Source organism: Primulina tabacum, chromosome 1 (genome assembly GCF_025594145.1).
Source record: "Primulina tabacum isolate GXHZ01 chromosome 1, ASM2559414v2, whole genome shotgun sequence".
In the NCBI taxonomy this organism is placed as follows: Eukaryota; Viridiplantae; Streptophyta; class Magnoliopsida; order Lamiales; family Gesneriaceae; genus Primulina; species Primulina tabacum.
The window spans coordinates 50,180,980-50,194,391 of record NC_134550.1 but is presented as its reverse complement, the minus strand read 5'-3'; the positions used below and the strand labels follow the sequence as shown (position 1 = coordinate 50,194,391).

The following is a 13,412-nucleotide window of genomic DNA, read 5'->3' as shown; positions in this document are numbered from 1 at the left end:
CGGTTAGATCGTGGTTGGAAAGCGTTAAATTATGAACGGGGACCAACCAGCCCGTTAAATCATGAACGGGGATCTCATGTATGTGGCAGTGGATACGTCCCTGTCATCCCAGTACTGTGGTTTGTCTGATCAGGCGTTTATTATGTATGGGTCACTTGTTTTGAAACATGCCTCTACGCAAAATGAATTCGTGTATGTTTAAGTATGATCAAGTATGCTAGCATGTTTATGAAAGCTTTCACGTTATGACACGTCTATGTATGTATGCAAGCTCAAATTTCAAGTATGTATGTTCTATTTTAAAGTTGCATGCGATTTTATTATGTATTACTTGCTATTCCAGTTTATACGTGTTGAGTCTTTAGACTCACTAGACTTGATCGATGCAGGTAAGGGTGATCATGATGAGATGATGGCTAGACCCGAGGACCGCCCACGTTATTTTAAGATTTTAAGCATGAAAATATTGATACTCTGATTTTATGTTTTGATGCGAGATGTTTTGAGCAAGCTTTTCTTTCAGCCAAGTTTTATTGGGGATAGATGATTTCAAAGATATTTTTTTGTATGAACGTTGAGTTGACGACCATATGGATGTTTATATTTAAGAAAATTTTAAATTTTTCCGCAAATTTTAAGTAGTAAAAAGTACGGTACGTTACACTTTGTTATGTTCGGTTCTAATCCAAATGCTCTAAAGATGCAGCGTCCGATTGAACTCGATAATGTCTGGTTGTAGTACATAAGTAGTCCGGTTCGGTTGAACTGTGATCCAATCTTGAGAGATCTGATGTGGTTAGACTACTTGAGCTCCAGTTTCACCATCTGTAATACATTAAATGATAGTTGGATCTTATAACAGTTAGGTATTGTTTGTTATCACCAAAATTAATGAGTTACAACTCAATATATTTATAAAAAAGATGTTCTAAATAATTTTGAAAAGCATAAATTTCAAATTAGACAAAATACAAAATGTGGATTTTATGTTTATTTATAAATTCATAATATTTTTCTTGAATCTATTTTCTAATATCAAGAAATTTTTCGAAAAACCATAATATTTTTTTTGAATGATTTTATGTAAAAGTTTTTTTTATTTACTTGGATTCTTTTTCTATGATATTTAATTCATTAATTACATTTTTTGTAATTAAAGAAAATTTGGACTAGTTGGATCAGCCTATTTGAATTATGAGTTGTGTTTTACACCATGTTTAGAATGGTCTTTGTTTGTTTGGTCTTAAAGAATTCTAATGCACTTTACTTTTATTTTGTGTGAATCGCTTCCCTCATAATTTCTAGTTGGTTTAAATGGATTGTTATTGTAACGTCCCGAAAATTTGAAGGGTCATGTAAACCACATGTATGCAAGTTATTAAATTTATTTGGTATTTTATTAAATTCTTTTAAAGCATAAAATGCATATTTATTTTATTAATTTGTGTTTAATTATTTTTATGCATTTTATGCATTACTATTGCATGACATAATTTATTTCACGAAATTTTAAAGGTATATGCATTAAAGATTTTCAACTTTCATTTCGCGCTCGAACGAGGATCGGAGACCGTAGAATTTTTAGGAAAATTATTTTAATTACATGATTTGTCTTTAAATATTAATTTAAGATATTTTAAAGGTATTTTTCAAAGAACTTGAGATTTATTGTGTATTTTTAACCACAAAATTTTAATTTTTATCGGTACGCAAATTTTAGCGAATCGGGGAAATTTTTGAGGGTTCGGCTAATATTTTCAAAATCTTTCCAACACGATATATTTTTCGGGAGTATGTTTGGATTTAATAGACCAAATTTTAAGCTTATTGGATTTAAAATTCTTTTAAACTTTTTAAGTAATAACTAATGCTCATTATCTTGACTATTAGTCATTTAAATATGGCATTATTGGATACCCTACATCAATTAAAATACCACCAGCCGACACCCCATTCATAATTCATTATCCTCTCGGTTTTCTCAATAGCAACCTCAAGGAAATATTGGCCATCTCCATTCCTTGCAAAAGAAACTCATCTGGTGACTCCTCGGCGCATGTTTTCTCCAAGTTTTCGTTCAAATAAATCCAAGGCACGCCATGTACTTTTATTGCTGCATCATACACGTTATATACATGCTGTATTATGTTTATTTGTTGTGGAATTCTCGATCCAAAGCATATCATGGAGATCCCTCGGTTTTTGTACAAATACATGCATCTTTTGTTCACTACTCACGTTTTCTCTAAAATGTTGCAAGGGGACTGCTGTACTGTGTGATGAGAGGCTGTTAGCACCGAAAAAAGAAAGGGATTATAAGCTGGATACTAAGCTAGATCGATCTAGGTGTGAATTCTTGAGGGCCGATCGGGGATGGTGAGTGTTATGGGGAAGAAATGGTTCGGTCGGTGTTAGGAAGGGTTGGGTCGTGCATGGGCTGGAACCAAGCTATGTCTCAGTCCTTGTAAAGTCTGGTAAGAGGTTAGAAGTGAGCCATGGGTGCTTGGTTGAGGGAGAAGCTCGGTCTTGGGAGGTAGAGCTTGATCGAGAGGAAGGTGCTAGGTTCGATCGGTTCTGCGTATGGCTTGTGCAGAAGCTTTACATTTCGGTTGGGCTTAGTTTAGAAGGTTCATTAGGGTCCTAATGGTGAGCCATAAAGGTCGGTTAGGTGCTGAAGAAGCTGGGACCGAAATAATTAAGAATTGGGGCCATGTGTTGGAAGATGTTTATACAAAGGGTGGGGGCGATAGTTTTGTTCTTTTCCTGGAATATAAGCCGATGGTTTTTGGGTCTGATATTATAAAATTAGGAGCATTACAGTGTTTTTAAGGTATGGTAAAAAGTGGGAAAGTTTTGGTTAAGTTTCGGTTCGATTCGGGTTAAAATCGGGACCCCGGTCCAGGTTTTAAACCAATTTGGTTAAGTTATGAAATGAGCTCGAGTTTACGTCTATGAATGATTTTAAATATGTTTTGGGATATTTTAAGGAGTTTGGTAAGCTTCGGGTCAATTTTAGAGGTCCAGGGGTGAAACGATAATTTTTGGGTTTCCAGGGGCAAAATGGTCATTTTGCACCCGGGGTGAGGTTTTGGTCCTGGCAGCACCCTGAGCACAAATTCATGATATTTTAAATGTTCACGCATCATGATTCACGATTTTTAAGATTTTATAAAAATATACGTTGCATGCTTGAATTTAAAGGAAATTGCATTTATACATGAATTTTATTAGTGATGAAAATGATAATATTTTGAATGACGGGAATTAGTTGTGGCTATCGAAGTATATGTAAATGATTAAGACGTATATGTAAATGCTGATGATGAGGCCTAGGCACAGTGGATGGGTGATCCTGATACTGATGTCCGACAGCCGCCGGGTACCGCGGTTCTATGTATGATGGATCCCTCGTAAATGATGATGTACGATAGTCACCTCTAATGAACTGAATTCACAAATGATAAATGATGAACGATAAATGATGAATGATAGATGATGAACGATAAAGGATGAATGATGAACGATAAATGATAAACGATGAATGATGAATGATGATTAACGATGAACTGTTTTGACACGTCATGATTTTACACGACACATTTATGTTCATGTTTTAAAGTTCATGAAAGGTATGTTGGCATATGATTTTACACAACACGTTTACGTTATGCTTTTAAGGTCACGAAAGATATGTTGAGTATGATATTTTTCACTGTTATGTGCTATGTATATGTACTTGTCATTCCTGGTACATGCGTGTTGAGTCTTTAGATCCACTAGGCGTGTGTGATGCAGGTGGGCTAAATGCTGAGTAGACTGGAGGTGCCGAACTCTGAGGAGGCAGACTTGGTGGGGTGACACGACCCGAGGATCACATGTTTTCCGCATTACGATTTATGAGATTGAGAGGAGATGAATATTTTCATACGTTGATGAATTTAAGATTTTTACTCGTTTACGTTTACGTATGATTTTGGATGAGTTTTGTTAATTTAAAATGCACTATTTTTACGGTAAGATAATTACGATTAATTTAAATGTTATTTCGAAAATGCGAGCTTTTATTTTTTAAAAAAAAATAAAAATGTCTAGTAGAATTTTAAAAATGAGTAAACGTTACGGTTGGTATCAGAGCAAGGGTTCTGTATAGGGTTGTGCCACCGCCAGTTTCTGCCGCTCAGTCTTCAAGCCTCAAGTCTGTAAGGTTTTATGTTTTAAATGATTTACTCTTATCACCTGCATGTTAACATGATTTACGCTTTATGATGATGTACGGTATATGTTTAACTGCTTTTATGATTTAATGATTTATTGTTTTAAAAAATAGATTAAATTGCATGTTGGTTACGTTTGGAATTGGACTTGTCTAAGAATTCGAATATTGGGCTTTAGGAGAAGTTGATAATGATTTGATTATATTGATTTTAGGTTAGAATTACTGATGTTCTACTCTTTGGGGTAATAAGTTAATCTTGAAAATTATGAATGCTTTTGGGACTTATAGAATTTCTAAGAAATTACTGATGGTTCGTGGTTGCTAGTTGAATTTATTTTTGAGGATTCCATGTAAGGATTAATGATTCGAAAACTACGACAATCTTTGGAAGTATAAAAACATAGAATTTATTTAGAATGCATGCTCTACCTAGTGGGACATAAGGATTAAATTGCATGGATTGAGAATTTTAAGAACCTAACTGTATTAACCAATAATTTGAGGACCTAAGTGCAACACTAAAATTCTAAGGGACTATTTCGAATTTACCAAACTTTGGGATTAAATTTTTAGTTTTGAGAATTTTAAGGTTTAATGAGGCCAAGTCGAAAATTTTATGGGGAAAAATGCAAATTTCGAGGAGTTATAGGGCCAAAATTGTAATTTTCGAGAATTTTAAGGACCACATTGTAAATTTTGAAATTTTGAGGATTAAATTCGAACTTTTGAGGAACACTTGGGTAAAATCAGTAATTTTCGAGGTTATGAGAATTGATATTGGGTCTAATAATCTTAAAATTATTGAACTTTATGTTACGAAAAACTTATAAAATGAAATTAGGAACGCCAAGAGCTTATGGGTAATGGTAGAATTTTCGAAATTAAGGACAAATTGAATAATGTTTTTAGGAAATCAAGAGTTAATGTTGCAATTCTAAGAAAATTTGGGGATTTGTTTAGCAGTAAGTGAGAAGCGAATGGTTTAAATGACTTGAATTTTGATGATTTAGGCTTGAAGGGATATTTAGAACTTTGAAACATCCTAGTTATAAGGTTATAAGGAATGCTAATCAAGGGTTTCGTAGGATAGATCAACATTGGTTTGAAAGTTTAAATGCTAGTGAATTAATAATGTGAAAAATTTAAGAATTTAGAGTGATGACAATTTAAGATAAAGTTGATCAATTAGTTAAGTTATAATATTAGATAGTAAGTTAACTTATTTTGGGAGCTTAAGGTTTGATGTAGCATAAGTTTTAATCATAATCTTAAGAGTTAAAATTATTTCTTTGTTAAGGTTAAATTTTCTAGGAAGTTGTGTACGATTGTTGGTTAGGTTACTCGACAGGACACATGTAAGAAGAGTTAGACACCACGTCATGCGGAATTTTTTTTGAAAGTCATTAAGAAACTCGAGATTTAAGTGAATATGTGCGTTGAACTTGTGTTACCAAATACTATTTGGGTTGCGTAAACTTGAATTTTAAATTTATGAAATAGGTGGTTATACGAAAATTTTGGGTGAAAAAAAAAAAACAAAACAAAACAAAACAAAGGGAATTAGTGGTGTTGAAACATAGGTTGCCTAAGGAACGAATACTAAGATTTTTACCGAGTAAGAAATCTAAAATCTTGATATTGCGATTCTAGAACTCTATGGGTTATAAGTGAAGTTGATTTATTAGAGTTAGTCCAAGGCAAACATGTGATAACATATTAAGTTTTATACGCTAGTACTAATTAAGCATTAATGATACGTAAAAATGCGACATTTGTTCCAATGAGAAAAGTCCAAGGGTCTAAGGCCTCAAGTCTATTGCAATTGGGAAGATAATAGTTTAAGCAAGTAATTGGTGCTAGAATGATTATATTATTTAGGTAGAAGAGTGATATTGTATATTTTGGGTTTTGTGGATTAACGCTACTCGAATTTAAATATTTGCAACAATTTAATATTGGGATGTACTTGTAAATAATTAAGTTATGTAAGTTTGGTTCCATAAGATAAAGATTCGATTCAAGGATCTTAGGCGAATATCATTATGGGATTGAGATAAAGTTTAACTTTTAAGTGTATCACCGAAGATATAAGTCGATCGGTAAAATCTTGGCGTTAAGATTTCTTAAGTTGCATAAATGATAAAGTAATAGGTTGATGAACATTACGGGTATAGTATAAGAAAAGTAAGATGCAATAAAATTTGGACTGTCATTTCAAATATTGGGAAGTTTGAGAAAAGTTGAAATTCGAGGTTATAGAAAATTGGAACTAGGGCACCATGGGTCGTTATAAGTTGAGTTTCGCAAACGAGGATTTAGAAGGTAGAGTTTATCGGGACCAAGGAGACATAATGACATCTCTTAATAATTATTATTTTATCAGAGTAGCGCAGCGGAAGCATGGGCTATTGGGATACTAGAACTAAGTCTAAACTTTTTGATTATCAAGGATAAGCGAATTTCGGGGACGAAATTCAATTTAAGGGGGGTGGGGGGGGGGGAGATTGTAACGTCCCGAAAATTTGAAGGGTCATGTAAACCACATGCATGCAAGTTATTAATTTTTTTTGGTATTTTATTAAATTCTTTTAAAGCATAAAATGCATATTTATTTTATTAATTTGTGTTTAATTATTTTTATGCATTACTATTGCATGACATAATTTATTTCACGAAATTTTAAAGGTATATGCATTAAAGATTTTTAAGTTTCATTTCGCGCTCAAACGAGGATCGGAGACCGGAGAATTTTTAGGAAAATTATTTTAATTATATGATTTGTCTTTAAATATTAATTTAAGATGTTTTAAATGTATTTTTCAAAGAACTGAGATTTATTGTGTATTTTTAACCACAAAATTTTAATTTTTATCGGTACGCAAATTTTAGCGAATCGGGGAAATTTTTGAGGGTTCGGCTAATATTTTCAAAATCTTTCCAACACGATATATTTTTCGGGAGTATGTTTGGATTTAATAGACCAAATTTTAAGCTTATTGGATTTAAAATTCTTTTAAACTTTTTAAGTAATAACTAATGCTCATTATCTTGACTATTAGTCATTTAAATATGGCATTATTGGATACCCTACATCAATTAAAATACCACCAGCCGACACCCCATTCATAATTCATTATCCTCTCGGTTTTCTCAATAGCAACCTCAAGGAAATATTGGCCATCTCCATTCCTTGCAAAAGAAACTCATCTGGTGACTCCTCGGCGCATGTTTTCTCCAAGTTTTCGTTCAAATAAATCCAAGGCACGCCATGTACTTTTATTGCTGCATCATACACGTTATATACATGCTGTATTATGTTTATTTGTTGTGGAATTCTCGATCCAAAGCATATCATGGAGATCCCTCGGTTTTTGTACAAATACATGCATCTTTTGTTCACTACTCACGTTTTCTCTAAAATGTTGCAAGGGGACTGCTGTACTGTGTGATGAGAGGCTGTTAGCACCAAAAAAGAAAGGGATTATAAGCTGGATACTAAGCTAGATCGATCTAGGTGTGAATTCTTGAGGGCCGATCGGGGATGGTGAGTGTTACGGGGAAGAAATGGTTCGGTCGGTGTTAGGAAGGGTTGGGTCGTGCATGGGCTGGAACCAAGCTATGTCTCAGTCCTTGTAAAGTCTGGTAAGAGGTTAGAAGTGAGCCATGGGTGCTTGGTTGAGGGAGAAGCTCGGTCTTGGGAGGTAGAGCTTGATCGAGAGGAAGGTGCTAGGTTCGATCGGTTCTGCGTATGGCTTGTGCAGAAGCTTTACATTTCGGTTGGGCTTAGTTTAGAAGGTTCATTAGGGTCCTAATGGTGAGCCATAAAGGTCGGTTAGGTGCTGAAGAAGCTGGGACCGAAATAATTAAGAATTGGGGCCATGTGTTGGAAGATGTTTATACAAAGGGTGGGGGCGATAGTTTTGTTCTTTTCCTGGAATATAAGCCGATGGTTTTTGGGTCTGATATTATAAAATTAGGAGCATTACAGTGTTTTTAAGGTATGGTAAAAAGTGGGAAAGTTTTGGTTAAGTTTCGGTTCGATTCGGGTTAAAATCGGGACCCCGGTCCAGGTTTTAAACCAATTTGGTTAAGTTATGAAATGGGCTCGAGTTTACGTCTAGGAATGATTTTAAATATGTTTTGGGATATTTTAAGGAGTTTGGTAAGCTTCGGGTCAATTTTAGAGGTCCAGGGGTGAAACGATAATTTTTGGGTTTCAGGGCAAAATGGTCCTTTTGCACCCGGGGTGAGGTTTTGGTCCTGGCAGCACCCTGAGCACAAATTCATGATATTTTAAATGTTCACACATCATGATTCACGATTTTTAAGATTTTATAAAAATATACGTTGCATGCTTGAATTTAAAGGAAATTGCATTTATACATGAATTTTATAAGTGATGAAAATGATAATGTTTTGAATGACGGGAATTAGTTGTGGCTATCGAAGTATATGTAAATGGTAAAGACGTATATGTAAATGCTGATGATGAGGCCTAGGCACAGTGGATGGGTGATCCTGTCACTGATGTCCGACAGCCGCCGGATACCGCGGTTCTATGTATGATGGATCCATCGTAAATGATGATGTACGATAATCACCTCTAATGAACTGAATTCAGAAATGATAAATTATGAACGATAAAGGATGAATGATAGATGATGAACGATGAATGATGAATGATGAATGATGAACGATAAATGATAAACGATGAATGATGAATGATGATTAACGATGAACTGTTTTGACACGTCATGATTTTACATGATACGTTTATGTTCATGTTTTAAAGTTCATTATAGGTATGTTGGCATATGATTTTACACAACACGCTTTTAAGTTCATGAAAGATATGTTGAGTATGATATTTTTCACTGTTATGTGCTATGTATATGTACTTGTTATTCCTGGTACAGGCGTGTTGAGTCTTTAGACTCACTAGGCGTGTGTGATGCAGGTGGGATAAATGCTGAGTAGACTGGAGGTGCCGAACTCTGAGTAGGCAGACTTGGTGGGGTGACACGACCCGATGACCACATGTTTTCCGCATTACGATTTATGAGATTGAGAGGAGATGAATATTTTCATACGTTGATGAATTTAAGATTTTTACTCGTTTATGTTTACGTATGATTTTGAATGAGTTTGGTTAATTTAAACTGCACTATTTTTACGGTAAGATAATTACGATTAATTTAAATGTTATTTCGAAAATGCGAGCTTTTATTTAAAAAATAAAATAAAAATGTCCAGTAGAATTTTAAAAACGAGTAAACGTTACAGTTATTGTCTGCGATACTTCGAGAAGGGATGCAATCCCCACACGGAGTATTTGCATTCCTCTGGGATTAGACCCGAGTTGGATATCACATCTATGCAAATATTCAAAGAGTAGGTCTCTTGTGAGATGGTCTCACGAATATTTATCTGTGAGACGGGTCAACTCTGCCGATATTAACAATAAAAAATAATTTTCTTAGCATAAAAATTAATAATTTTTTCATGGATGACCCAAATAAGAGATTTGTCTCACAAAATACGACCGGTGAGAGCGTCTCACACAAGTTTTGTCATATCCGAAAATGTAGCAAATGAAACTTGATTCATTTATCATGCAAGAAACGAGAAAAATCACGAGAAATACTCAATCTCACACCAGAACTTGCATCAAACAACAAACAACTAGCTAGCTATTTATTATTCTACAATACATTCAAATCACCTTAATAGCTTAGCTTCTTTTTCTTTTTCCTTTCAAACATAATCTTCAAAAATCAAATGCAAGGGTTGAAAATGCAATCTTAAGGAACTCGAGAAATATAATCATCATGGTAACAAGGATATATGCTCATGAATCGACAGCCTACAGGCCCTGATCGATGAGGTAGTCTCCCATCTTCTCCACAACCATATTACATTGTCCAGGAGTCATTGGTTCCTCGTAGACACCGAAAATGAGAGCTTGCCCGGTTTTCTTCACAGTTATACCACCTGCTCCCTGCATAGACCAAGATAAAATGCACGAAATTTAAGTTCTTTTTTTTTTGTGGGATGATTATCTCTAGGCACGATCAAACTAACCAAAAGAAAAGCAAAGCAAAAGCTAGCATCCACTATAAAAAGTACCGGCCACCTCTATTGATTAGGAACTAAAGATGGAATTCAACTCCATTACAGTACAACGAGCCAGCTAATTAGAAAGGGAACGTTCGTTCATTATTAGGACCAAATAAAGAAATTAAGGCCGAAAGCACATGGGGCCTTTGATGTTAATTGTAAAGAATAATAAAAGGAAAATGTACTATAAATTATGGGGATCCATTCTGTCCACTGATTGATACTTGTAATAGCTCTCCACAAGCAATGAGATGCTTTGATTAGCAGCACGACTAGCTGCTTTAGATACTTACGGGCTTTATCAAGAAATGCAATGTATACATGCTCGTTTTAAAAGAGTAACAAAGTTAAAAAGTTACCTTCTTTCCACGGATTACAGCTCCAGGCTCGCCTTGAATTACCATATACTTGGTGCCTCCTAGATATAGTCCGGTGGGAGCAAGAGATCCAGGCTCATCGAAATCTTTTATGATATTAGCGATCTCCTCAGGCTTGAACTAAGCTCAGATAGTCATGAATATGTCAGCAAAGCATCACATGCAGTATAATGCTCGTGAGTCTCGCTGCTAGCTAATACAATCGAGTACGTCTATAATAATAGACTTCAAGTATGCAAACAAGCTAGCGAACGTGAAACTTGATTCGTGATGAAAATAAACATCACAATTTCCATAGGTCATGATACCGATCGAATCACAACAAACTATTTGAAATCTCAAGAAATTGGTGGCATCAACTAATTCCATCAAGAGCCTTCTATATTCGCACTTTACCAAGAACTCCATAGAAAGAAATGGATACGTCTGTAATCCCATTTTCATCATAAAAGAGATTTCAATATGATTACTCAAATTGGAACAAAACTTGAATCGGTATAAAATGCCTAAGAATAGCACATCAGCAAGGTTATAACAACGTGATCTTATAATAAATTCAAAACCAAATATATACTTTCACATGAACAAATTAAAACCGCTTTAGATAATAATAATAATTAAAATTAAAAAAAAAAGATATAAATCAAGATAAGCCCGCAAAACACATGATCCAGAAAACAGATCAAACTCAATCACAAAAAAAAAAAAAAAAAAAAAAAAAAACAAGAAGACGTTGTGCATGAATGAAATAGCGTTAACCTGGGGGAAGACAGAGCTCTGAGCCCAAACGTTGCCGTCTTGGCCGATGATAGCGGCGGCGGTGAGATGGACACCGTCCACATCGCACATCAAGTGATCATCAACGTAAGTCTGCCACGACATTGTTGTGTGTTGAAGATAGATATATGATGGCTTCGGGGTGTATAACACAGTGGGGGTGTGTGGAAATGGTGAATGGGGGAGACATTAATAAATAGTATAGTGAGGGCCGATTATGACGTGATTCAATGAGTGCCATTCATGTTAGATTAAACATGCTCTTCTGCTCTCCCTTCTTACGTGAGCGAATGGAATTAGCTGTCATTCCATGTATTATCATTACTATTATTTACTTATCTCGTCTCACAAAATTTGACTCATAAAATCATTTTACAAAATTTTTTGTATTCTAGTATGTATTTTTTAAAATAATATTCTTTGTTGAAAATTATGATAAATTAAGGCATAGTTTGGTATACATGATATGATAAACACGTAATATATAATATAAGGATAAGTTAATGATAAATAAGATGTATGATATTATATTTAATGTTTGGTATGATTTTAATAAAAGTGATTAAATTTATATATTAAATTGTAATGACAAAATTAACTTTATCATAATAAATTTTATAATTTCAAAGTTGTTGCTTGAGTTCACATTTCTTGTTTGTTCATGCGCTGACAGTGGTTGCATGATTTATTTATTTTTACCTAATTTTATATATTATATAATATGATAATTGAGTCATTAATATATATGAAATATTTTAGATTTTTATATATTGAGGGCAATTAAGTTATTTGTGGTGTTTTTATTATTAAATTAAAATTATCACATCTCATAAAAAAGAGATATTTTATCTTTGTATAAAATTATTTATTACGGGGCTTTCTAAAAAAGTACCAAACGTGGGATAAAGAGGATTATTTATCAATCTCTCTCTTATCCAGGGTACCAAACTATACATTAATATTCTTAAAATATCATTTTTCCTATCAACTAATATAATAAATCTTTTACTATTTTATTAAATATAATCAACATATACAGACTGTTTTTTGTGTTATGGTAATTTTTCGCCAAAATTTTCTTTTTATATCCGTACGATATCCCTCCACACTTAATATCTCTCAATAAATCATCTCACTCACAATTTCCAAATTCTCCGCCACTTCTTGTGCCTTCCCCTTCCCGCCTTTGCAAAACTCCTTCAAAGCAACATAGATCTTACAATTCTATTTCACTATGATTCATAATTTAACATAACATGTCATTCACTTTAGAAAATGCAATATCATATATTAACCACCATAATTTTATACTATTTTTTTTATTACGAATTACAATGTTACTTTTTCAGACATAAAATATACAAAGTAAAACTTGCCTCAAATCAAGTAAATTTAGCAAATTAATCTTTCGATTACGTAAAATTCAAAAAAGGAAAAAAAAAAAAAAAAGACACATTAAAGCGATTGTATTATTCACACCATCAATTTCCACTTTCTCAAATTCTTCATTTCATCTTTTATCAATTTGAAAATAGTAACATTTCATCAACCAGGTAATTGGTTGATATTTTTTCTTTTTATTTTCTTAAATTTATGCTCAAATGTTTCTTTATTTATATAGATTTATAAGTCAATTTTTTCAAAATTATTATTTTAAATATTATAAAAAATATTTGAACACAATATTACATTTTTTAAACGCAAAATTTATTTAGTTATATACATTTATAAGTCAATATTTTCAAAATTTATATTTTTAAATGTTAAAAAATTATTTGAAAACATGATACATTTTTAAATGTAAACTATGTACGTGTAGAAAATTAAAGTAAGAGGACCAGGATATTAAGATTTACACGGAAAGCAGGACAAGAAATATTTTGATATTTTTATATTATACGAGCATAATGTGAAATATTTTTTTT

At 33.3% G+C, this 13,412-nt stretch overlaps 1 protein-coding gene and 1 long non-coding RNA gene across 2 annotated transcripts; one reads left to right on the top strand and one right to left on the bottom strand.

Moving 5' to 3' along the window:
• Positions 1-1,765: 1,765 nt before the first annotated feature.
• On the top strand, positions 1,766-3,978 carry LOC142519293 (uncharacterized). The gene is made up of 2 exons (XR_012813751.1): positions 1,766-2,092; positions 3,796-3,978. It is a non-coding gene; the product is annotated as an uncharacterized LOC142519293 (long non-coding RNA).
• Positions 3,979-9,853: 5,875 nt separating this feature from the next.
• Positions 9,854-11,775, bottom strand: LOC142546379 (profilin-4). The gene is made up of 3 exons (XM_075654067.1): positions 11,470-11,775; positions 10,693-10,830; positions 9,854-10,214 (listed from the first exon to the last, which is right to left on the bottom strand). The coding sequence occupies exons 1-3, from the start codon at positions 11,590-11,592 to the stop codon at positions 10,080-10,082; spliced, it is 396 nt and encodes a 131-aa protein (XP_075510182.1). The 5' UTR covers positions 11,593-11,775; the 3' UTR covers positions 9,854-10,079.
• Positions 11,776-13,412: the final 1,637 nt, after the last annotated feature.

Excerpts from the sequence above, each read along its gene's own strand:
- LOC142546379 (XM_075654067.1), bottom strand. The coding sequence starts at position 11,592 with ATGTCGTGGCAGACTTACGTTGATGATCACTTGATGTGCGATGTGGAC. Across the intron at positions 10,831-11,469 it reads AGAGCTCTGTCTTCCCCCAG|TTCAAGCCTGAGGAGATCGC; the intron begins GTTAACGCTATT and ends ATCTGAGCTTAG. Across the intron at positions 10,215-10,692 it reads CTGTAATCCGTGGAAAGAAG|GGAGCAGGTGGTATAACTGT; the intron begins GTAACTTTTTAA and ends TGGTCTATGCAG.